Raw genomic sequence first — 26,761 nt, 5'->3', positions numbered from 1 at the left:
AGCACACACCCAGGAAGAAGACCCAGGCTCAGTTCCCTACACTGAGCCCAGGGTAATCCAAAGCAGCCTCTTAGGGGCACCTTGCTAAGGTTCCTCTGAGACCAAGCCCTCTCCAACCCTGCTACTGGAGCTGCCAAACACAAGGGAACTCAGGACCCACCAGGACAGACTGAAAGCACATTCTCATGTCCTGGCTGCCTGGGGCAAATTTTGGCTTCTGCTCCCAGATGAGTCCTCACATTTCTTCAGATCCATAGCACTGCCTACCATGGTGATAAATCAACAAAGACAAGTACTCCATAATACAAAAAGTTAAAATATCTAAATCTTCTTACTATAGGGTTGCCCTGTCTATTCCAACCAGATTACTACATCCAAGCATCTAAAAATCCTTTCTTAATATTTGTTTCTGCCACAAAATACAGGAAAAAAACCACAAACCCATAAAGACTTCGAAAAAAAAAAAAACAAACAGCTTTCAAACAGAAAATCTCAAAACAAATAAGAAGGCATTAAGTGGTGCAGGACCAGCCTTCAAATAACAGGATTTATTGTAACCATTTGCTACTGTCACACCTCCCCCTTCCCCAATTAGCTGCAGCCTGTTTCAAATGCTAAGACAAGTATAGATTTCTGGCTCCATTCCCAATCCATTTCTCTGCTTCAGGGCTTCTCCCATTCTCTCCTGCTGACTTGGAACTCGCATAACAACATTGCTAAGCCATTTCAAAAGGCTAGGAAAGAAAGTTTGGTATCTGCACCTGTAACTCTCATTGCTTTCACTATTTCCAGCTTCTTCCTTAAGCCAAGTTTAGATCCCCCATTTAACTGACATGCAACATCCTCAGATGAGGAGCTCTTTACTTTCAATAAGGCTTCAGAGACTGACACCATGAGATAACTCACACAGAACTCAAAGAAAGATGGTTTGGGATTGAGGAAGCAGCTAACAGGGACATGAGAAATGAGGATATTAAGAGAGGAGTAAATTATGGGAATCAGACATGAAGCTTCTAATTGGTTACTACTTGTGCTTAGAAATTACCCAGCTGGTGAATTGTAGGTTAGGGATTTTTCCTGCCTGAGACAAAATTATGCACAAAACTATACACATCAAAACACACAACATATTCCTGCACTGTTATCTCTGCATCTGCCTATTTCTCCATTCCATAAACCCTTAAACCCCAAAATTGTATCTTTCCACACCTTTCTAGGGCCCTTCTATTCTGATCTGTCTGTGAACAACTTCACATCTATCTTGTTTCTTAGCCCTCTGTCTCTTTCTCTGGTCTTGGCAAGAGGATGCTCAACACCTTTCAAAAGCTGCAGTTCTCCCCCAGCCTCCCCTTCCCACAACAACAAATGGTTACCTCCAGCCAGGATTCCAGTGGAAAAGCAAAGTACATATTTCTGCAAGATGTGTTGTCCTTGCATGGAGAAGACACTTGATGGAGATGCAAAGCTCCTTCCCCTTTTTCCCCTCCTACCCAAATTTGCTAAAAGGTTGCAGCTGTCTCAGCAGAAATGCATCACAGCAGGTCCTAATACTCATTAGGAACACTGAAATTCCAGAATATCCTGAGCTGGAAGGGCCCCACAAGGACTGCTGAAGTCCAGTTCCCGGCCCTGCACAGGGCAGTCTATGAATTCCAACCCCACTACCCAAAATCTTAAAAGCATGGCAGCAGCAGGAGTTTGTCTTTCCAGCTTCCCAGCGTGTGTGCACAAGTTTCACTCTGTTCGTGCCCTGAGCCCTCCAAGCTCTCCTTGCTGGGTCCCGGGCAGCTCACCTTGCTGCAGCAGCTGCCAAATTCGGGGCCCACAATGGAGAGGGTTCCCTCTCCTGGAACAGAGCTAGGAAGAGGCGGCTGAAGCCGCTGGGACCCAGCTCAGCAGCCGCAGCGAGCTCTGCTGGCCGGAGGCTGCAGCGGGGCCCCCGCTCCACCGACAGCCTCGGGCACCCCGAACCTGGCCTCAATCTCCCCAGGGACAAGCAATACAATTCCATTTCTGCACATCTGCCTTCTCAGTGTTCGATCTTTCCAGCAGAATGTATGGCCACGCTGGTCCCCCACGCTGTCACTACGGTGGGAAGTCCTTAAACCAGCCGAGATGCTGCTGGAACACTTGGAGGAAAGCACCCCCGTTTCCCACAGCCTCAAGGAATTCTGCTGCTCTGCTCGCAGCCAGCAGGGGAATCACCCTGCAGCAGTGGCTCCAGGGAAGGTGAGAACTGCTAAAAGCAGGTTTGATAACTTTCTGCCACCTTTACCAAATTTTCGCAATCAGCCAATGTCCCTGTTGAGTAAAGAACAATCTCATTGTGCAAAACCAGAACACTGGAAGGATATTTCCCCTCCGTGCTGTAACATGAGCTAAAAATATTGATTTCAGAGCAGTTGTCACCAAATGTAACTGCTCTAAAATTTCTGAAACCCTTTGCAGCCTCCAGCAGTCTGAATACCGAGATGCTCTGTCACAGTTGTTTCCTTCATTACCACAGGTGATGGCTTGAAAAGCATTTCTGTTGTCCATATTTTAACTAGCACGTAGCTAATTGGAAGTTTTCACAAGCGTTTATACACTTAAAAATGAACAATATACCCCACAAAGAATTTCTAAGGACAACAAAAAGTTGATTCAAAATACAACTCTCTAGCACATGAAGCACTAAATGCTGGTTTTCAGTGCTCTATAGGAGTGGTATCAAAACTTTGGTCTTTATGGACAGGGTTTAATGGGATTTTTAGTTTCTTAATTAAAAACCAGACACAACCATAGCAAACTCCTGAAGAAAACCTGGTTTAAGTATCCAAGAGCTCACTTAAGCACAACAGTAATAAAATCACATTCTAAGGAAGGCTAGGCCAAACCACTTGCTACAGAAGCAGATAGAGGAGTAGAAGCTTGTGACATAGCTTTACAGGCACAGATTTTAAAGAAGTGTTAAGGTGCTATGTACAAATGTCATATACAAAATGTGCTATGTACAATTGTCATGTACAAAATGTGCTATGTAGGCACTAGAGCCTAGAAGGTATGGCATGAAAGGAGCTGGTCACAGTGAGGAGGTGGATACAGAAAGAAAAGCCCCTGCAAAGAGAAACAACTTTCCTGTGTCTGGAGCTCAGGTAGCCAAGCACTGCTGCAGAGGTGCAACAAAACAATGGCCATTTCAGACAGTGAGGAAGGGAATTCTGAAGGATGCAAAGCCCAGAGTGCACATCGACGGGAAATGTGGGTTAAATATTCCATAAAAATCTCTTTCAAAACAAACTTCTTGAAGATCTTGTCAAAAGCCTGTATTTATTTTACAAAAGGATTTATAAACCAACAACAACAACAGCAACAAAAAAAAAGTTAAAAAGTCAAAGGCAAATCCAAGCATAAACCAGCTATTTTACCTGTCATATTTTCATCTTTGTCACTGGACATGACCCACATAACCTACAGTTTCCTGAGTCACCTCAGTTAATACACGATTAAGAAGTTTATCCCATGCTTCCTGGCGTTTTTATGCACAGTTTCTGATCTTTGTCCCTATATTAAAATTAAGTTCACGCAGATCACAGCCTCCTTTGCCACCTGTGAATACCCAGGGCTGTGTCCCTGCACCTTCCCCCTGCCCAAAGGGTGACAGCGCTCCCGCTCTCCCTGGGCTCTGCTGCCAAAGCCAGGCTTGTCCCTGTGCCTTCCCCAGCTGCCAAAGCCAGGCTGTCCCTGTGCCTTCCCCAGCTGCCAAAGCCAGGCTATCCCTGTGCCTTCCCCCCCTGCCCAAAGGTGACAGCGCTCCCGCTCTCCCTGGGCTCTGCAGCCAGAGCCAGGCTTGTCCCGACACGCGGCCCTTAGCGCACGGGAACCCTACCAGGAAGGCAAGGAGCAGATATTCCAGCTCTGCCTGTCAAGTCTGCTTTTCAAAGGTTGTGCCTGGGTGTGGGAAAGAATAAAGAGGGTCTGCCAGTCCTCATGCAAAACTCTGTGCTCTGCTGCCCTGGCTGTCAGGGCCGGAGCACGTCCCCACCCGTCCCTCCCCACTGCAGTAATACCAGGCGTGCTCAGGGGCACAAGCTCTGCTTCTCTCCCATCTTATCTGCCAAACATACGTCCTTTAAAATGCACATTGTAAAAAGCTGAATGCCCGGTGCTCTGAAAGAGAGAGAGCACCCAAAACAGGCAAGGCTACTGCCTTGAGGAAAGAGGGTTGAGGAGCAGCTAGTGGAGTTTCTCAATTAGGTCACTCAAAAATAACAGAATGGTTTTGGTTGGAGAAGACCTTAAAGATCACCTTAGTTCCAATCCCACTGCCACGGGCAGGGACATCTTCCACTACAGCAGGCTGCTCAGAGCCCCATCCAGTCTATCCTTGAACCCTTCCAGGATGGATGACAGCTAATAATTTGTGGGGTCTTCTCCATGGATGGAGGTTTTTTAATGCTAGAGCCTATTTTCATGCAGATGGATGGTTTCCTTAGCCCAAAATCAGACTACTGCTATTCCCAAGAGGAATGTTACACCTTCCCAAATCTCTTTCACCAGCTGCAACGGGCACATCTCTGATTCACAGCCATGACTCAGATTTTAAGCAGGGAAGGTTTTGTGGGTGTACATCTATTCTCCTCAACTTGTGGCTGCAGTAAGGCTTAGATACACCATTACAGGCACACTAAAACATGTGCCAACAGACACCCACATGGGGGAAGGGAGAATTTCACTTGGAATGACTGAGACAAGGCTACAGATGAGGTTCACATGACTCCTTTTCATGGCTTCAGATGGCAGTCAGGCAGAACATACAGGCCAACCTGTAAGCATCATTTTGAAAGCTCAATTTCCAAGTCATTTTGAATCACCAGATGGTGAGATGACCCCTAAACGTAAATGTTCAAATATTCATTACTACTATCTAGATTACTAGCTATCACTTAAGTCTATTAAGAACATCAACCAGCACAGAGGATGCAGATTGCATACAGAATTCTGGCCACTGCCACTTTCCTGCTGCACCGAGAAGCAGATGGCTCTTCAGTTGCCAGCCCACTGATGGGAACCCACACCCCCAGCCCCAGCTCCCACAGGAATATATTAATGACTAAATTACACATCCCTTGTCTAAATTATTTTCTAGTCCCTTGAATATTGCAATGAAAAATACACAAAAAGCCATGGGAAAGAGGTAAGAGCTCACCCTTTTGGATTTACCTTCAACCAGTTTAAGTTTGAACACATCCAGGAGAGGTGACAGGCCTTGCTTGCCTTATTAAGACTGGGGCACTCTTCTGGTCAAGGGAAGAATGAGAACAGACTCAAAAAGGTCAAGTGTCATGTTTCTTAAATGCTCACAAGCATCACCACTTGTGCCTCTCTTTAAAAGAGACCAAACGCTGAGGAGAGCATGTGATGTGCTGGATTCTGTGCACTACATCAGCTTCCAAAGCACAAGGATCAGAGGATCATTCATATCCTCCCCCTGACAGGCTCCTCTTGATCAGCTCCAGGCAGCACCTCCCTCCATGGATCTCACCACTCTGAGGGAGCCAAATGCCTGGCATTTCTTCAAACAAATCTCATAAAACATCCTGAACTGGCTTCAAATATACAGATGAATACACAGTATCATGAGTTTCAGGTTTTTTTCTTTTATTCTCTCAAACTCAGGTTTTGAAGATCACAAATTCTATTAAGCTGGTGACTGGAAAGAAGAAATGAAAATGGACTCATGAGTAGAGTTTTTTAAAAAACAGACCACGTATATCTTATGAAACTCAACTGCAATTGTTCAATATAATGTGAAATACTACCAGAGAAGTACTGCACTTTTAATCATATATACCAAGTAGGTTATAGATTATATAACCAACATTAAAAGACAGGCAACAGCAATCTGCCAAGTTTCAGGATTGCCCTCAAATCACTCCTCCTTTCTGACTGTTGACAGCAACAGTGCTACTGTTCTCAGCTGCTGGAAAAAGCCAGTTTGACACACATCAGAACCACCAGCTTCCACCAAAAGGTGATAATTACAGTGTTTGCTGGTCAGTGATTATGGTAAGAACAAGGTCTCTTTCAGATGAGAACATGCCAAACAATCTCCTTATGTATTCATTGCTCCTGTAAACACCAATATATCGAACGTTTGGTTGGATAAGAGTCAGACTGAAAGAACTGATGCCTGTGCTACACAGACATTGGCAAGTATTTTGTCCTATATTACTTTCTGTAGTCCTAAAATACATAATTTTTTGTTCATGGTATACAACTGCATCAAAGATTTGGAGAGCAAATTTTACTGAACACCAGCGTGTGATTTTATTTATCTCAGTGGAAGAGTGGAAGGAAGGACACACAAAGCCAATATAGTCTTTCTCTGTAGAATATCAGAGATTTCCAGCTAGTCCAGAAGCTCTAGAAAAGGTTTTACACACACCAAGTTTGCCAGTGTTCAAGTGTACTTTGTAGCTGACACTGTAACAGAATGCATGCACCCAGCACAGTACCCCAGCTGAGGAGGAAGAACTTAGGATGGTGTTAATGCCAGCTGCTTGTTACTCCAGCCAAAACAACCAAACAAGTGAGTTTTCAGTTTTGCTGAAATCACCACTCAGCTTTCAGTCACAGGGATCCTAAAGAGTGCAGACATGAGTGGTGGAAGTAATTCCCTAAATTACTAGGACTGTTTTAGAAGTGACCAACAGTACCTTTAGGCTTGCTCTGTACTACTGAGGCTTAGTCCTTCACTTCCCAGATGCAAATGCAAGGCTGGGCTTGCTGGGGAGACCAAGGGAGCTTCCATAGCTGTGCTGTACTCCTGGGACAGCTGGAGGGAGCAGCACCAACACGACTGCCAGATGCCAACCAGCATCTCTTATCTCCCTCTTTGCTTTTGCTGCCTGTTATGCTCTTCCTTATTGATGCAATTGTGAATGCCACAGAATGGAGAAAAGAACAAATGCACATCCAAGCATATATATGTATATGGATATGTTTGACTATTTTTAACATCATATTTATTCACCCCCCTTGCTGGAAAATCCCAGTTCTACAGAAATGGGGCAACTGAGAGGCGTTTTAAAGATTTTATTCTGTTATCAGTCTCAGAAGGGTGAGACACAAGAGATGTAAAACTCGATGCCATTCTATTAGAAGACAACTTATTTCCTGGTTACAATACCTTATAAATGTTTTTCAGCCTATTAGCTTTTGCCACACAATGCTGCTCACACTTCTAATAGCAATCACCTATTATTTTACCTCCTGTAGTCTTGCTACAATGCATCTTTCATAGTTCTAATTCTCCAAAATATTTGGTCCTTTTGCAAAGCTGTCATTTGAAACTTGTTTCTAGTTCAATCTCTCTCTCAACAATGTCATTTCTATACCACAGCCTTTCCAAGTCAGCACACCTTATCTCAGAGTTTACATACAGATGTACAAGACTGTGTGAGTTTTGAGCCAGGTTCTAAGGATCCTTTACAAATCCATTTCTCACACCCCTCCTCTTTAAAATCACACACACGTGTTTACCAAAGTCTTGCGCTGTTTTAAACTTATTATACTCAAACACTTTTTTGACCCTTCCGCTTCTTTTCCCTGACAAAATTGAAAAATGCCATTTTCTTATCAGCTCAGAAGCACAGTACAACTTACCATAAACAAGTAAAGACAAATTTAGATTTGTAATAAGAGCAAATAATCAGTGTAATAACAATTGTTTCTGGAGAATATGTTTTCATACATCGTGATAGCTTAATTAACTCTAAGTACTTACCATATCTGTAAAGCATGGACAGTCCTAAAATATCTGTCCTAGGGTACAAAGAATTTATATTTATTATTAGAATTTGCTCGATAGCAATACTATGTTGCAGTGGTTGTTTTCAAAATTATCTTTTTTAAGCATAAGAAATGTCTTTCTAAGCATAACTGAAAAATATCAGTTCATAAAATTTGTTTCTCCACTGACCAATTTCTGTACTCTGTTTATTTGGAAAGGTGATGTACTCATGGAAAGTAATGATACTCACTACTTTGCAAGCAGTTTATGTTATGGTGATTAAATATCTTTCATAGCTTTGGTTGCCTTGTGTGTATATGAACACACTAAAATGCAGGTACACTTTTCTTTCCTAGAACTAGACAATCAGCCTCAAGACAAATTAGAACATCAAGGAAACACCTTTTCAGTTAGTGCAAAAATGATCAGTAGTACTCAATACCAGAGGTAAAATGCACTTAGATATTAGGCATGTATGGGATGTTTGAAACCATTGTGTCTCAGCTGTATGGCTTCCTGTACACTAGCAGGTCACACATGTCAACAGGCATACAACAAACAAACAAAAAAATACCAGTTTCTTCTAGTAAATTAAAACTGTATGGCATTTTTTGCTATCTTCTCTTTCTTAGAATTTGCCCCTCCTGTTAATACCCATTGGCACTTAATATTTTGAACCTACACTTGCCAAAGGTATTGGCTGCCAGGCTGAAGGTCCAACTATAAACTGCATCCCTGTGTGCCAGCAATGATTTCAGTGACATAACCCAGCTACAGGGGTCTGGATTTGCACTACTTTTTTCCTGAGGGGGAAGGTGTGAGTTATAAAGTAGAATTCATAATGTTTCCCAGCTATAACAACATTTCCTAAGAGCCACTGAAAAGACTGAGTTTGTGTGTAATTATGAAAGACATCATCTGGGGATGCCAACTGCACTGAAACAGATGAATGTTTTTAACTCACTAAACATGTCTCAACTCAGCAGCATGCTTACCTAAAACCTAAAATGATGGTTTAGGTATGCAAAAATTGAGAGATAAGGTAATGTTAAAACCTTGCACGTTTGGGCTAGAGCAGGGAAGTTCTTGTGTTGCCTGTGAAATTATTCTGAAAATAAATTGGTTAAACCTTCTTCAAATTCAGCCTTAAAATTTTGCTACTGGAATCTACATTTAAATAAAGCTTTTATTAACTCTTTTATGAACAAGCTTAAAATGTGCTGACTCAAATACAAGTTACAAGATAAACCACATTTGTTTCCAGAAACTTTGGCATCAGTGTTAGTTTGTTTTCTGGAAAAAGGATGTGCTAATTCAGCATTCATGAAATAAATTTTCCCTTTTTTGTGTGTTATGTAATAGAATATTGCCCCTATTTTTTTGTCTTTAGATGTAATGAATAATTTATTTTATAAAGCACAGAAATGCTCCACACTGCAATAGATTAGAAGTCACTCCAGTCAAAATCTGTGCTGATTTTGTATCTCCTGTTTACTACAGCTGGTGACAGTCTAAGCACCTGTGCTGTGTCCCACCACACAGAGACACCTCTAAACTAACACTTTAGACAATGATCTACAGCACCATATTACAGTTAGTTAAAAAACCTCACTTCTTGAAGACATAAATCCACATAAAAATTTAGATCTTAGCGTAGTGGGATAAAACACCAATATGGAAGGAATGTTTATTGCACTTTATTGTTTATTGCCCTTTATTCATCCTTAGCAAAATCCACATCAGAAAAACATGGCACCACTTCTTGATGCATTTCCTAGTTAACCATAGAAAGTTTCCTATACCCTCTAGATAGTATGTGAATGCAATACCATTTAAGAAATAAGAGACAGCAACAATCTAAGAGTTGGAAAGAAGCCTTTCATACACTGAAGAACCAGAAAAAGAAAAAAAGAGTAAAAAGCTCCCTCCAAAGGTTTGCTTTTCTTTAAAATTACTTCTTGATGTGTGGATTTTTAGTAGGTGATACTACACAATCTAAAAAAATACTTCAAATAGTATATATCTACATAGGTATTTTTATATGCACGCAAATAAATCTGGCAAAAATAGAACATTTAAACTTAATATTTATCCTGTCAATCATAATTGCAGGCATAGCCATGAGGAAACTCTTCTGCAGCAGGCATTCAGTGTGTTCAAACTCTCAGTGCTCTTAAATTCCATTCACTTCTACTGGTAGAGTTTGTACTTTTAAATTATAGTTTGCTTGTTTAAGAGTGCACAGTCACCATGCCAACCCTGGTGAACAACACAAGACATGAAATAGCCTGTGGATCTGTCTCACCCTAACAGCTGGAAATCTAATTGGGGCAGAGGAAAACAAAACATGATAAAAACAACCATAGGAGTCAGGAGGGAAAACAAGAAACAAGCAGTATGAGTTTGTGGAAACAAACATAGACACCCATCCATGTAGTGTTTCTACCCAATACATTAAAGAAAAAACATTTTTCAGTTACCAGCCTGCTTTATGCTTTCCCAAGCCACTGAATTCTATCTTTGATGTTCATGATAACTATTCCTAAGTGTTTGTGAACTACACCATTTAAATCCCCTCAAACATCAGTTTATTTTCCCTTGTAACATATATTCCTACAGTGTGGGATTAACAGACACAGCAGAGGCCTTCAGGCACCGAGAATGTAAATGAGCCTAATCTCAAGAAAACAAGATGTGCACTGAACCATAAATATTTTTTATAATCACATCAAACATGACATACCTGGTATTCAGTTTTATATAAATTAGTTGTTATGTCAGACCTACTTCTGAGGTTATCCAAAACCCAAACACGTAACATTATTTCTACTCTTCAGGCCTGAATAATATTTACAGACATTAATGCTATATCCAGCTCTACAATCATTCCAGACACATTATATAACTTTATTTTTTTATTTGACAAGCAGCAGTATCATGTTCGTCATTTTTTTTACATTTTAATGTAGATACAATTATTAGGTTATCTGTCATATTACAATATTTAGGTTTTTTGTGTGATTTTTTTTTTTACTTTGTCTTAAGATACATTAAAAAACATCAACTGCAAACGTGAAAGGGGAGGGGGAAAAAAAAAAGCATGGTACCCAACCAATTCTCCACATGTCAGCAATACTTCACTCATTCTTTTAGTAAAGTTTTAAGAAATGTCATAATGACATGAGCTTGAAATATCTATAGGCATTTTCATTGACGCTCATGACATGGCACTGGTGATGTTGTAAACAGCAGAAAAACAGGGGCTGCCAAGTGACCAATTATGGAGGCACAGGCCTGCCTCTTCCCACAGGAACACACCAAACAGTGACAGCAATGATCTCCTTACAATCATACCTGCAGGACAGCACATCATGCTACATAACTGTACTCGTCTGCAGAGGCCTGGCTTCGCTCTATGTACTGTTTGTCTATCAGGACTTCAATACACTTCTTAATCATGCTGATACTTGGGTTAAACCTAGCTCTTGATTGGCTAATTACCTGCAAAAGAAAGACACAGTTTTGGTGTTATTTTTTATTTTTCACAGTTATAAATGTCATCTAAATATTTGCTAAAGGCTTTAAGGCAAATTCAGTATATTTTTCTTTTAAAGACAGGATTAAATAACCCTGGAATAGTTAATTTATAAAAAACAAGAAAATATCTCTAAGTATAAGTGTCAGGACACTGAAACTGACTGGTCAGCTCACTGGTTACTTTGGCCAGATGTTCCCCAGATCTCCTCATTTCTCTCACTTGCTTCATTTGTCACAGTACAAATGAAGACAAATATCCATGTTAAAAATTAATCTAATATTAACACATTTCTTCACTACTATCACAGTAGAGTTCCCCTACCATTAACCTTCTTTGCTACACAATTGGAGAAAATCAGGATGAACTTCTCTTTCCTTAGTCACTGAAGACAGACCTACAATTTAGTGAGTTCCATCTGGCTATGCTAGAATTTCTTAATACATGCAGTAAGAAGTTACTTATTGTGAAAACAAATCTATATTTGCATTGTGGAAGAAATTGCCACTCAGGCAAAACTTTATGTGTCTCTTAAAAGTTTCTCTAGACTGAAAACTTCTCTTGTAGAGAAGGGAAAGAAATTGTCTGAAGGGTTCTTGCACCAACAGAATGTGCAAATCTGTAAGCAGGAAATTTTTTCAAACAGACCTTACTACTCAAGTGTCACAACATATTTTGCCTGTAGTTCTTACTTCTTCTGTAAAGAAAATTATTTTATTCCAGCTGAATTTTCAGTTTTCTTTACAACTTCTCATGGCTGGCTTTGTCCCAGCTCTAGAGTTTGCTGGGTCTCTCTGTGAACCAACAGAACTCACCAGGTGGAACTCACCCAACAAAGCAAACAAAAGCCTCAAAAGAGTGAGTTTTGTTGGGCTAACAGCCAAGGGTCTGGTATGTGCCACAGCAGCACAAGTGAGGAGAAACTGGGTGCTAACAAGCTGATAGATCTGCTCAGATTTCACCAAACTTAGCCCTCCACTGAAGCTGATTGGCATCACCACATTTCATGTATTTACTTCAGACAGAGAAAGCAAAAGAGAGAATTTTGTATTGGTGTGGGTTTTCTCATTGTTGTTGGTTTTTTTAATCAAAGACAGTACAAGTAAGAAGGACAGACAGAAATACCTGATGGTCAGAATAAAAATTTTCTGGGAATGACTGTTCTGATGTCGCCCCTCCACTACTCTTCCAGTCTTACTCATTTTATAGGAAAAGCTACCTCACCCTGAAGGGGACTGCTACACTGAGCTAGAATTGAAATTACCAGGGTGCATCTAACACAATTAACAATTCCATAAAGACCACATGCTGACATACACAGGTCTACCAAGGACCTGGAGTATTTTCTTGAACACCTCAACCTAAATAAATGTGTGGTGCTGTAGTGTTAGAATCAGAGCTAACTACATTAGGGTTAGGAGTCTCTCAAATATCTCTCTAACAGTATAATCCTGCCCTTATAGCTAAGGAAAAAATACTAATGAGGTAAGAAAATATTAACTATTCATAGTAAACAGACTTCTTTCAGAAATACTCCTTCTTACTCAAGAAGTCAAACAGCACATTTTAACTGATACATTATATTTAAGAATATAAACAGCATGATAAAAATAACAATGGCACCAGGATTAGTAACAATATCACAACTACACTTTCTACCTAGTTTCTAACTGAGTAACCATGAAAAATCCACCTTTTTTGCAAAGCTGAAGAGAAATCTTCTAATGTTACTATTCTGCAAGAGCAAAACACAGCAGGGGCATGTAAGTGGCCCTTCCATTACACAAAGGAAGAAGCAACCAGAAAGGATTTGTTTCCAAAACACAGCAATTTGTAATCTATTTCACCCTTATAAACTGGTGTCAGGCAAAGTACATTTCAAGAAATTTTTCTAATAATTTGACAGTGGGCAGAAAAATGTATTCTCAAAGATGAAAGGGCTTGCCTATAATTTTCTAGTTTTAATTGCAAATCTTTACACAATTTCATCATAATTGCATGGATTATTTAAATAATGGGAAACCAAAAAACCAAAGATTCTGAAAAATATCAGAACCTATGCTACCTCATCTTTTATATATTCAAAATCAGATTTCTCAAATTAACCTTACTTTGTGTAAAAACACTTCCTTAGTATCCAAAATCTTTAAGAGGTCTCACACTGCATCATCTGGGCTTACAAACTCCCTGCTGCTGCTAGGTTTTATTTTTAGAAATAAAAATTAAGGAGTGGGTGTGGTAAACTGTTTCCTCCGTCACCACAAATTACTCAGTATCTCTCCACCTTTATGCTCAAAATGGTTGAATAAATCAGGAATCTCAATTCCCCCTCCCACCAGTCTTCTCTGAGCAAGGCTCAGAGATGCAAGAATGAATTAAACTGAAGAAAGAGCCATGGAAGTTTGAGGAAAGTAAAACTGGCAACTGGTTGGAAGAAGCAAATGTTGGGCTGGAATGAGAAATACAATTAGGCAGGCAACCAGCAGATGGAAAAGTGGGAAAAAAACTAATGAAATAGCAATTCCTTCCAAGCCAGGCTGTGACAGTTCACAGGTCATTAATCTGGAATCTAAAAAATCTAGAGAACTGTACTGCTTTGTGGAAAAGGGAGATTAAAAAGTGCACGTCTCCATACTCAGACAACTTTTAAAATTTAAACCAGGAGTTATAATAAAATAATGATTAGAGCACAGAATTGGCTAAGGGCTTCTGTGGAAATTCCATACTAGAATATCCCTATTCAGGTTTTCAACTGAACCCATAGCTCTGGCAATGATTTTTATAGGGTACAACATCTCTTGGCATAGAACCAGCTAAGAGGAAACAGCAAGAACTTAATGCTTTGGTGCTAAGACACATTTATGAGATTGAGGGATCCCAGCTCGTGCTCCAGTACTGCAGTTCAAAATAGACTCCAGGGAAATTCTCACTAATTTTGCTGAAGTACCGTTTTCCACACAGCTGAGTTTTGTAGTCTGATGTTGAACCCTACTATCCTGAAGATTTTAATGAAATCAAGCTCAAGGACTTTCTCTCACCTCCTGAATAAGAGCATTATGTCGCAGCACTTTCCGTGCCTTCATGATACGGACTATAGCAGCTTGGAGATACATTTTCCTGTCTTCATCCACAGCACTTCGGGTCTGCTCCATCTCCTGCCACACAGGAACAACAGCAATGCTCAAAACACAGTAAGACCAATAAAGACTGCATAAAAGTATCTTGAATCTCTACTTTTTACTTTACTAAAAGTGATGAACTAATACAAAATGTATGCAGGTGTAGTTCTATACCAGTAAAAGTATGTCCATAAATCAAGGATATCAGGTTTCATGAAAGTCAGTAAGAAGGTAGGAGAGAGGCATCTAAAACAATATTTTTGCTAGGGAGAAAAGCAATCAGAATTGACTATAATTTACTGAGTTTGGCAGCACATACCTATATCATACAAAATCCTGTGTCTTAGGAAATACATTGAGAACATGGATTAACAACACAGGAGTTGATTTTAGTTGCCAAAGGACACAAAACCATAAGAAAACAGTTGATTGGTTCTGCTGTTCTTGCAGTAAGTTCCTTTATAAACACCAGCAACAAAAAAGTCTCATGACATAGACTAAACATCAATACCATTTGACATTAACATTTTGTTCATCTTTTTCTTCTTGTTGTTCCCTATTTCACCTTCTCTTGCCTATATTTCAAGTACAAAAAAATTGCATTGCTTAAGCTTTAAACCTACAAAATTTCTTTTGCAAATCTTAAAGAGTCTGATATCTGCTTACACCAAACTAACACAGTAAATTCCATTTTAGAAAAATAAGCTTTCTAAGCTATTCAGGCTAGAAACACCAAAGAATACTTGCCTGTGGTGTGTCTTTCTGCATTGATGTGGTAATTTTAAACTTTGTTCGTTTACTGCTGAAGTTCATATTTAATGAAAATGTAGACTCTGTCTCTATATCTTCCTGCAATACAGAATCATTTTTAAAAATCAAGAATGGAACCAGAAAATAGTAACAATTTACTTTGACAAGTCACAGTTAGGGTCTTACATATACAGAAAAAAAAATCAGATTTGTAGCTGGAAATTCTAAAATGCTGCTTGAACCGGGTCAATTCTTAAAGCTAGTTTAACATCATTTTTTCCCTGCAAAGAAAGTAGGATTTGAATTTATCTATGAGAGGACCTCAAAGAGGAGCTGCTGCTTTTGTAGTTTTTACAAAAGTTGTCTTCCAGAATTTAAGGAAAAGCATTTAAATATTTTGATATGTTATAGCAGAAACAGCTGACAAACTGCAGCTTTGACAGTGCACATCTACCTGGAGATTTCAAATTTTTTTTCCTGTCAGAATCTCCATTCTTTACCACATATATATGTAGTAGTAATAATAATAATGACAATAATAATAATAACAACTATTATTACTGTTATTATTATTTCAGGGTTTTTTTCCTATGGTAAAAACACCTTTAAATTCAACACAGCATGACTGGACGGATCTCTGCAGTTTCCAGGCAAGAGTCTGCACAAGTATTACCAATTTCCAGCAGAATAAAGTTACTGGGATTCTGAGACCTCGAAATCTTGCCAAACTGTCTAAAGCATAAATATTTTAGGTAAACACAGAAAATATTTATCTAAATATGCACTCAAACTAATATTAACTCTAATTTTGTATCTTGCAACAAATAGCCTTTGTTACAATGCACATAAAAATCAGGATACCAGGAATAGTATAGAAAATACAACATGAAACGGGAAAGACCAAGAGCTTGAAAAATAATAAGCTAACAAAAAAACAGGCTAACATTAACTTCTAGCATTATTCTGCTGACATGGTTGAATATAAACCAAAATAAATTGTGTATTGAGCATCAAGTCAAAAAGCATAATTCGAATGAACTAATGAAGATTTTGAGGTGAAGCTTCTCATGCTCTTTTCCCCACACCTGGTCACAAAATGAACAAACAAGCAAAAGCAAACTACAACATTTACTGCACTCTACTTTTCTGTTTGGCACAGATACAGGTAAAGAGAAGTTTGTGTATTGAATTGCACTGCTTAAACCACTAAAGCTCACTTGTTTATTTAATAAGTAAGCTGATAGACTGTCTACAGATCTGCTATCACATTGTTGGATGGAGTGCAAAGAAAACAGAAATAGTAAAGACACTTGAATACAGTAGTCTGGAAGGCAAAGAACTGGAAAATGCAGTGGTAAACATTAGAAAGTAAAAGGGTTGGAAAGCTGTATTATTCCTTCTTCTATGACATAAGCTTTAAGGAACTGGGTGAACCTTATACAATGGACATAAATAAATGTAAATCCTTTAAATAACAGGCAACATTCTAAGATTATTAAAGGTCTCACTGTTTCCTGTAACAGCTCCCAGTGTTTTATTTGACCCATGGTTTAACAGACATCTTCCCAGCAACTGTTCCAACCTGAGCTCATTTCTAGATATTGGAAGCATGTCCTATGCTTCAGCCAAGCACCAGATATTCCTTGTGATCTCACTTTCCATTTTCTAAAATTTTCCTGGTTAAAAACAAAAGCAGCTGTCAGAGCAGCTTTGGACTTCTTCTTGTAAGTGAACTGAACAGCATATCTCAGTTCCTTCTGTCTGATACTGTCTGCATAGTGGGCTTTCTGGGTGAGCTGGAAGCACATGCTATGTCTGTATGGGATGCACAGGCTCTTCTGCAGTAATTTTTACTTAACAGAGTAAAGTCTGTGCCCTTTGCTGTACTGGAAAAAAAATTCACAAAGGCTACACAGATGGATGAGAGAGTCAGAAAAAGAAGTATCAAACATTGCCTGAATCACAAACAAAGCTCAGATATTACTGGAATTCCAAGAAACTAATGGAATGATAAGTCTGGCAAACTGCAGCAAAAATCCTCTCACAGAAGTCCTCCTTGCTCTCCTTGTGGCTTCTGTAATCTGTCCACAAAGAAGAACATGGTTGCTCTTTCTTTCAGTCTCTTAATCCCACAAATATTTTTTCAGGATCACTGTAAAACTCTGGTTTACTACTCAGGCTCCTTCCAATGATTCAGTATAACTTTGAAAGCAAGGCAACAGAAACAATGAAGAGTCCCTGCATTATTACCTTTTCATGCTGCTATGGGCATAGAAAGCCTGTATGACAGGCACTCTACTTTCTCCTGTCTTTTTCCTTGTAAGTAGAGAATTGACACAAGGGTCAAAAATAAAGCTTAGAAAAATAAAAGTAAACAATGGATATTTTAAAAAAGTCCTCAACAAGTATGAGAATAACGAGACTGAAAACATTAAACTTTTTAATATCATAGTGGCATACCTTGTCTGAGTCATGGTTGATCATTTTGACATCAAGCAAAGATTTGATGGTTTTTGTCAGTTCCTTCTCATTCATTTGTGTACTGTCCTGAAGCTCCTTGTAAGTGACAGTCTCACTGTTGTTGAAGGCAAGCAACACTGCCATTTGGTATGTTGTGACCATGGCTACATAAGGTTTGCACAAATAATTCATTTTTACTTCACCTGTAATGATACCAGTAGTATTTTATAAACTGATGAAAGGTGCTGAAAAGTCATCTGAAGCCAAACTACCACAGCTCCTCATACATTTCCAGACATTCAACTCAAGTCTGTGTTTAACACTTGAAATGGAACAATGACAACTGATGCTGTGAATTTACACATATACAGTGGGGCCCACAACAACTGCCCCACCCTGATTAACTATGCATACTAGACAATTAGTGCAATGTATAATAACAATAAACATATAATAACCATTAAAAAAATTCCAAGTAGCCTCAACACATTGCAATGCATAAACTTTAATTAACAGCTTATACAGAATCTCAGAATAGTGATTAATGAGGAAGGTGATTAAAGGAAAGACTTAAAAACAAAGTAAAATACTTGTCCATCAAAAATGTTTCATATTCTTACATTTTTAAAATTCCCATGAAAAACAAAAAGCACTGAAGAAATCTACTTGAAAGCAAATTTAGATTTTCTGTGTGAAGGTGAGTGTGAGTTAAGAGCAACCTTCTGTTACCAGAACTAGATTTCCATTTCATTACATTGTCATGGGCTATGGTTTTCATCTCCATGTGGTATGTTGCAGCGCTCAGTTGTTAAAGCCTGAGACTGAAAGCACTTAAAATAAAACATGATTGACTGGCACTTACTAAAATAAACACTTGACAATAATAAATACTAAATAGTTAAAATTATGTATTTATGTAGATACTGACATACCTGAGTAAAACAGTATAATATGCACTCTTAAAATTATTTAGCATTTATGTAAGGAACATCTATACTACAGAAACAATTCCAGGGCAATTGTTATTAACTCAGCAGTTCTGCAGTGCTTTTCTGCAGTTAACAACATAGAACTCTAGTTTTACTTGGGTTTAGTAAATCACAAGTTTACAAGACATGGATTTTGGAAATTCTGAGTGCTAAATATTAATTTATAACACAAAATATGTCCATTGACTTTATATGCAAAATAATGCTCCAATTCCCCATGTTTTTTGTCATTTGAAAAGAACTTTTAGCAAGTAACTGTTAGATCATAAATTTAGCAAAGCACTTATTTTTACCTGTACAAAGATAATGTAACCAAGTAAGCTTCCTTCCACTAAAATGCTGACTGTAAAATAATTCAAACTGCAAAACAAAATGAACATCAGTTAGTCACACATATAACTACTCATGAAAGTTTTTCATCATCCTACCACCCTAATGAAGAAATACTGGGTTTATGTCCATCACACTGGATGAAAACATTGCAGATCCATTTGTGACAGCATTTTCCTTTAGAAGATGAGTGATGACTGAATCTTAATTTAAGGTCTACCTCTGAGAGAAGAACTTCAGCTGATTCAAAAAACCTTGCCCTAAAATAAGATCAAACTCCCTAAACCCCACAATGCCAACACTGTGTACACACACCTATTTGGCTTGTTCTGATTTGGTCTGGAAACTGATTAACATTGTAGAAGAACATAAAAACAGGGAATTTTGATCTCTTTAGGAATTAGGTGTTTCTCCACCCACGAGCTTGCACATATGAAAAGCAGTATTTGTACACCACTCAGATAAATATACATTCACAGGAAGCTTCATCAGTCTCAGAAAAAGCTGCTGAAGAGGTTGCCCAGTTACACAGGCACTCAGACACTTTGGAGTGCAACTGCAATACTTTTTTTTTCCTTCTAAACCCTTGCCAGAATCCTAAGAGAACTCTCTCCATGGGTCAAATCATCAAATTGGACAGTAAATAAAGACACTGTCAGACAATTTTCAAGTACTCCCCTCTCAAGGTCATGTTCTGTTTCTTTAGGGAATTCTCATTTAAAGCACTGATCTCTACCTAGGTCACACATGAGTAAGTTTGCTCCTTTAAAATGGCAAAATGGTGAAATTAGGCAAGAAACCCAGACTCTGAGCTGCTTCTGACACACAATTCTGTACCAATTTTCCAATTGAGGCAATATACTTTCTGACAATACTCCTATTTAAACCCACAAAGACAGCAAAATCTTATCACACCTGGTGATCCTGTAGTCTGGGTCAGGAACTATTATATTGCTAAAGACAAGTGCCACTTAAGTGGAAATTAGAGCTGAATAAATAGTCCTAATATTCAGCAGTAATACAAGAAAAAGATCCTTCACCACAAAAAAAAAAAAAGACATTTACAATTATAACTTACATCAAATAGCAATGTAAGGTATAAAAACAGCTATAAAAATCTCTTACGGCCAATAATACAAAATGTGTATTGCCTAAATTGTACTTCACCATCAAATACATCTTAGTAAAGATCAATACAAATATTTTGTTTTCCAACAAACATTGTACAGGTAACATTTAGAATACAATAACATTATCAAAGCAACAAAATATCTCTACAAAGCAGAAATTATCACATTCAAAGAAAATATTTGGCTAAAGCAAAACCTTTACTGCTTTGAGAAATCATAAAATGAGCTTTAGAGAAGTTTGCACAAAGCATGACTTTGAACAGTTTCTATGAAACAGGGAACAAGAAACCTGTATTTGCATCTTAATCTGCTATTAAGACTGTTCAGATTTAATATCAGAAACAGAATCTTCTTTTATCTAAATATTAAGAGTTGGTTTTGAAGCAAAGAACCAACCTAGTTCATTTGATTGCATTTATTAGCATCTCTTTCAACAATCACAAAGTGTAGAAGAGAGATGTAAAAAAGCTACACAAATACATACATAAATGCAGTAAGGTATTTGGGTGACCCTTTCACATTGCATATGGACTGGAAACATGATAGACATAATTTACAATCAAAAAAAAAGCAGCTCAAGTTTTTCTCTATTAGAGTGATGACTTTTCATTTGGAGTTATTTTACATTTTCCACATGTTTGCAGGAAGCCTCCTACTAACCTACCATCTGTACACTTTTTTCCAGTTCCTGAGGAATTGCAAATGTAGAAGAAGGAGCCTGAGTTAGAGGCCATGCACCAGCCTGAAAGTATTGGGAAAAATAGAAGCATTAACATTTTCATACAACATATATATTAAGAAAAAAAATAAAATTCTTAAGGGGATGTATAGTGTGCATTATGTCATAAGACAATCAATTAACTCAGGAAGTTTTACTGATCATTTTTTAGTGCACCTTCTGCACACCCCACTGAGGTATTAATTAAGACTGAAATTTTCATCACTATTGTTTAGGGACCTAGTAGGTTGATTTTACAAAGAAACACTAGGAAAGTAAGTAATTCCCCAATGATCACAGGCCATCAGTTCCCATATAAAGTAGAAAAATTGTATATTTGTTATCAGAACATAAAAAGTAAATACAAATAACTCAGCAACAATAAACATACATTAGTACCTGTAGAACATATATCTGAAAACTAATTCCCAAATCAATGATTGTGTCCTGGTTTTTGATAAAGTTGTTGAATTTGTTGTTGAGATCAGCACTAACACTCATGTCTGTATACATTCGATGGAGCTTGCTGGTAAATTCATAACCACAGGCTTGCTGTGAAGAAATATTGTAACAGGTTTCAAAGTGAAAACAGTACTCATCATATAAATTATGTTCCCTTACTAATACAGTATGAAAATCTAGTCAGCAGAAGCGTTGTTATATTTACAGAAAACACTAGTTATAATAAAAACCAAACACTGTTAAATAAAATTATCATTATCTTAGTTTCACCTTATATACACTAATCTATTTGAAAAATATTGTTTTATAAGATCAAAAGATAGACATGTTTATGAAAGCCCTTGGTACTTTTTTAAGGATAACATGAATTACTTGAATACAGCTAAAAAAATTATCCAAAACCTCATAAAAATCTCAAATGTCTAGGTGACACTCAGCCTTTTATCTTTCATACACAACCTAAACACTAGCTTTTGCTGTCAGCTATTGGAAACAGATTTACCAATTGCTAAGTTACCTCTGACACCCTCTGCTGCTCCCTCTCAACACTACACACTCCTATATTTTTTTATTCTGTTAGAAGAATATTACCTTACCTTTAGTTTGTTTATCATCGCTTCTTCAGAATCCATAGACATAGACAAACCATGAATTAATCTTTTTGCCAACATTCTGGCATAGAACTGCATTAAAAAAAAAAAAAACAGAGACAGGGATTTTAAGAAGCATAACCACATTCTTCAAGTAGGCTTTAAATGTGACACTTTAACCATTATTGAATAGGAAAAGTTACCTTTTGGAATACATCTTTGTCATCAATGTATTTGAAAACAGTAATGAAACTCGTAAGCTTGTCTTCTACTTCATTCTCTGTCATTCCTTTCGCTGATTTCTTTAACAAGTTGTCACAGTATTTGGCCAGCTCAAATTAAAAAAAGAAAAATCAAACCCAAAACTACTTGTCAAGCTTGAGAACAAATGTACGCCAAGGTATTTGGTATTTCCAAATTTCTACAATAGTTCAAACATGAAATAAGTCACACTCTACTGAATACAAGGGTTGCATTCATGGGTAAATGATCCATTCTACACCCACAGAAATACAGTCTATACCAGAAATTAGAACCATAGCAATTTTGCACACTCACAAAATGTGTGTGCAGCTTAAGCTGTAAGAACTAAAATACACACCTGAGTGTGACCCAGTGTGAGAGCTGGGTATGCATGTGAAGGACCCTGTAGCAATTCACTGGATGGTTATATATAAGAATTATTACTTTGTGTGCATCACTTACCAACTCAGGTGCTTTGCAGATCGACTTGGGCTCCCGGTAGTTAACTACTGATGTCAAAGCCTACATAAAACATGGAGCAAAGAGAAAAATTGTCATTGACTTAAACTTTTTTCTTTTATGAAATTTGAAAAAATAAAAAATATCCTCAGAGCAAAGGTCATCTGAGATCCTAAAAAACTGAACTACACAAAAGGGGATAAAAAAAGAAGCAATTCATAAAAAGGTTAAATTACTGCTCTATGAGAATTTGGTTGTTAAACATTTTCAAGTTGAGAATTCAGTAAAAGTGGAAAGAGTAGAAGAAGAAACATTAATTACAGAAAACCAAAGAAAAAATGAAGTTCTGATTAGAAACTTCACAAAAGTATTATGATTGGTATAGAGCAATATTATGGTCCAAAAGAATGGATGGAAAAAATCTTAGGAACAAGTGCAGATAAAGTAGATTTGAGCAGCAGCACATCAACAGCATGTGTGTTGAGATGAAAAACTTATATGAAGTGTTCACAACAGTAAGAAACGAAAGCACCTTTGGTTGTTGGATTTTTTCACACACTGAAAAGAAAAATATATTGTTGAAAGTGGAAATTTGAAGTAGTAGAGTACAAACAATATGGTGGCTGAAGAAAACCTGAATATGCTGAAAAAGGAAAGACATAATGGCGGTTTAGAAATTAAAAGAAGATTATCAGAATAACAGCGTTTCTAAACTACATGTCACATTTAAATTAGTGTTGTAAACTAACAGTGAATCAAAAATACTGCAAGATCATAGTTCCCAGGAGTTACAGTTCCTCTGTAAAAGGTAAATATTGTTATCATTATAAAGAGAAACTGACAAGGAACTCCTCTGTACAATACCTCAAGATCACAAAATTTGCTAATAGGTCCCTAGAATTCCTCTGAGAAAAGAATGCATGACTTGGCAAGAAATAGGAAACTCTTTAAAGCTTGGAGCAATCTTTTGCAATAATACTGGAGGCAGCAATAGTGATTTTGATAGTCACCATCAAAAAGTAACAGCAAATCAATATTTTAAGTATTTACTGTAAGAAAGATCAATGGAGTGAAGAACTGATGTATTTAGAAAAAGTACACTGCCTTTGTGCCAGCAAATGAAGTTGTCAGTCTCGTGTTACTCCACCTTCTGGTACATGACATTAATTGCAATGGAGAGAGAAATGTATTTGGTATTGAAATATTTGTTTTAAAATGCTAAATAATTATTGTATCAATGTCACAAACACAGATGGGTAACTACTGTTGGTACCATCACTGGTACCTTCTCCATTGTGCCTCTTCAGGTTAACCTTGACTGATAACTGTCAAAGCTTAGACTGTGACATAAGCTACAAACTGCAACTACTGCACACACCACAAAAGAGCAAAGAACTGTATATGTGCATCCTGTGAGAGGAAATTAAAGAAAGAAAATATATTTATTAGTTATAATTAATAATGATTAATATTAAAGTTTATGGTAATTAGAACTGTTATCTTGAATACCTGCATGACTATGCATTTCAAATAAAAGAGCAGCAAGCCTCTTTCCCTAAATTTGTTATTTCAATTCAAGTGCAGCTGTCTCCTGGAAGAAGTTACCTATTGTGGCAGTGATTGAAGTAATCTAAGTTTTCAGGTATTCTTTGCAGTCAACTTGAAAAATCTAAGCAAAGACTCTGTGGAAGTAATACTAATAGCATTCAGAGATAAACATAATCTCAGCAAGCAAATTCAAGTTCAAATGCATGCAAGAATTACCAAACCTCCCAAACCTCACCCTATTGTGCCTATTCATTATCTGCAATTATATTTGCATTGAATGGATCAGCACCATTTTTGTGTTTTGAAATATGATGAAAAGAAAGGTCTTTCTTTCAGAAAACAAGTATTAAAATGGTGTCCTTTAATTTATATTTTCCCTTACACTGGAATATCTTTTGCTCCATTGCATTTCTAAACAAGAAAGACTGCATATGAACTATCATTGACCATGTGTTCATGCTATCAAGAGTTTTGGTGAGCCTGAATCAGGGTCCTGGATTTTGTTTTCCAATGCTTTGTTTACTTAAGTAAAAATTACCTTGTCAAGGGCACTCATAAAGTGTTGATCACCATTCAAAACAGTGTTGATTAGTTGAACAAATTTACTATGTACTTCCAAAACTGACTCCACAAACTGAGTTGGCATCTAAAGAGGGTAGATAAAACAGAAAGCAAGTTAGTGAGGAAAGTAGTAGTATCTAACACAAACATATCTACATTAGTTGTAGATTTTTTACTAATAACTCTTTTTTGAGAGAGTTAATACTACAGTGAATTTTGAGAGGATGGATTCTGCTGTACTCTCACACTATGATGTTAGAGCATGTTTTGGAAATAAAAAGTCAATGCTACATTTACTGTCCTGCTATCCAACCAAGATCTGAGTGTATACTGCTCTCATGTAATCTATTTTTTCCCTAAAATCCATTACTAGCCTTTTCAAAAATCATTAATGCTAACATAAATACAGCAATCAAGCAACTGATATAATAAACTGCTGCTTCTCCTATACAGTGACCTCAGAGACAGAAAATCTGAATGATCCCTTTACATTTTCCTACATAGGGCAGTTACCAATTGAATTTCATGCACCACATTCCAGCATCATACTCTGCACAGAAATGACTGACAGGAGCTGGAGGAGTCCCTACACAGACAAGCTGGCAGGCACAAGTGCAACAGTGTGAAAGGCACTGGCTCTTTAGCATTACTCCCCAAGTACATCCTCAGGTCACACACTAAAAATGTTTCAAAGTACATCATTTATACAATAGAACAAGTATTTCACACTGAAATTATCTACAAAAGGCTGTGAATTGTCACCACCCTCATGGGTCTGTATATATTTCTGTGAGTAGACACTACTAGTTTGAAAGAGTAAGTTCAATAAACCTAAAAATAATTGCACAGCAAACTATACTACTAAAGACTGCAGTATGCACACTGAAGTTACAGTGGAGCCACAGAATAGCAAGCATTCCTGTGCAGTCAGTAACAGAGTGAGGGTACAACTTGTGTTTATGCATTATTATAGACAGAGACACTGCATAGCTAAAGTCACCATCCCAAAGTGAGCACAGATCTAGACAGCAAGATGCACACATGCACAAATACAATGTCAAACAAAAGCTTGTAGTTTGTCTCTGAACAGCAATGCTGGAGAAACAAAAATGGAATTGAGTAATTTAAACAGACATAAATAGAAAAAAGTTTAACATACTTTAGTAAAATAAATAAGATAATATTTTCAGAAATTACATGACAATATAAAGCAAAATTACTACAAATCTATTAGGAAAACCAGCAGATTGAAATCAGGACAGGATGTCAAGCCTTTACAAAATGGAATCACTGGCTTCCAACATACCAGAACAGCAAATGCCACAGACTTAAGAGAAATTCAGAAAAAAAAATGCATACATGGAACAAAAGGACCTACTTGCCCTGGCAGTATTAATCAAACAACAATGAGAAATATCTAGCTGCAGTTGTTTCTGGTTAGATCACAACAATTAAAACAATCAGCTCTCAGGACAGATAATGTGGCACAGCTAACCATGCTGATGAGAAGTTACAACTTATCCATCACGTTCCAAACCAATTTTATGCAGGCAAAAATAAAAAAAAAAAAAAACAAAAACCAACAAAGAGGATCAAGAATATTCATCAAACAGTCATTTCAGTTGCCTGAGGGAACTCACATTTTCCTGAGAAAGATTGCTGGTTGCTCTAAGGCCCTCATCATGGATATGGTTTTGTAGTTCCTGAATCATATGAGGTAAACCACTGGACACAGCACGGAGCAGAGTATACATATTTGCCATGTCTATAACAGAGATACATTTTTATAGAGTACACTTAGAAACACCAAAAATTAACACTTAAAATAGTACCATCATTTCAAACAGAACTTTCTAAAGACTGAAACAATACCAACTGTTTTGAAAGCAAAAAATTAACATAACTAGATCACTGAGAAACGAAACAAGGAAAGAGTAGGGCTATTATCAGTGTTTCCTGAGTCCTGCCATTGTGACTACCTCACCCTTCCAATACAGCTTCTTTAGGAGAGACTCTAAGAAGAGAGGTGGGCTAGTGTGGAGAAATAGTGTGCCAGTTTATTTTAAATCCTGGCCTTTCTTAATATCCCTTAG

The 26,761-nt window shown here is 37.6% G+C and overlaps 1 protein-coding gene across 1 annotated transcript in view; it reads right to left on the bottom strand.

Annotated features, from left to right (window-relative positions):
* Positions 1-10,345: 10,345 nt before the first annotated feature.
* CUL2 (cullin 2) overlaps positions 10,346-26,761 on the bottom strand; it is a 40,698-nt gene continuing 24,282 nt past the window's right edge. The window contains exons 10-21 of the mRNA XM_063148467.1: positions 26,309-26,433; positions 24,646-24,753; positions 22,563-22,622; positions 22,061-22,189; positions 21,864-21,950; positions 21,205-21,357; positions 20,752-20,829; positions 18,921-18,987; positions 17,639-17,841; positions 15,176-15,277; positions 14,348-14,464; positions 10,346-11,275 (exon numbers count right to left, since the gene is read on the bottom strand). Coding sequence (XP_063004537.1) covers positions 11,144-11,275; positions 14,348-14,464; positions 15,176-15,277; positions 17,639-17,841; positions 18,921-18,987; positions 20,752-20,829; positions 21,205-21,357; positions 21,864-21,950; positions 22,061-22,189; positions 22,563-22,622; positions 24,646-24,753; positions 26,309-26,433 — 1,361 coding nt within the window. The 3' untranslated portion in view covers positions 10,346-11,143. The remainder of the gene's footprint in view (positions 11,276-14,347; positions 14,465-15,175; positions 15,278-17,638; positions 17,842-18,920; positions 18,988-20,751; positions 20,830-21,204; positions 21,358-21,863; positions 21,951-22,060; positions 22,190-22,562; positions 22,623-24,645; positions 24,754-26,308; positions 26,434-26,761) is intronic.

Source organism: Melospiza melodia, chromosome 1 (assembly GCF_035770615.1).
Source record: "Melospiza melodia melodia isolate bMelMel2 chromosome 1, bMelMel2.pri, whole genome shotgun sequence".
Lineage (NCBI taxonomy): Eukaryota > Metazoa > Chordata > Aves > Passeriformes > Passerellidae > Melospiza > Melospiza melodia.
This window is presented reverse-complemented; position numbering and strand designations above follow the sequence as displayed.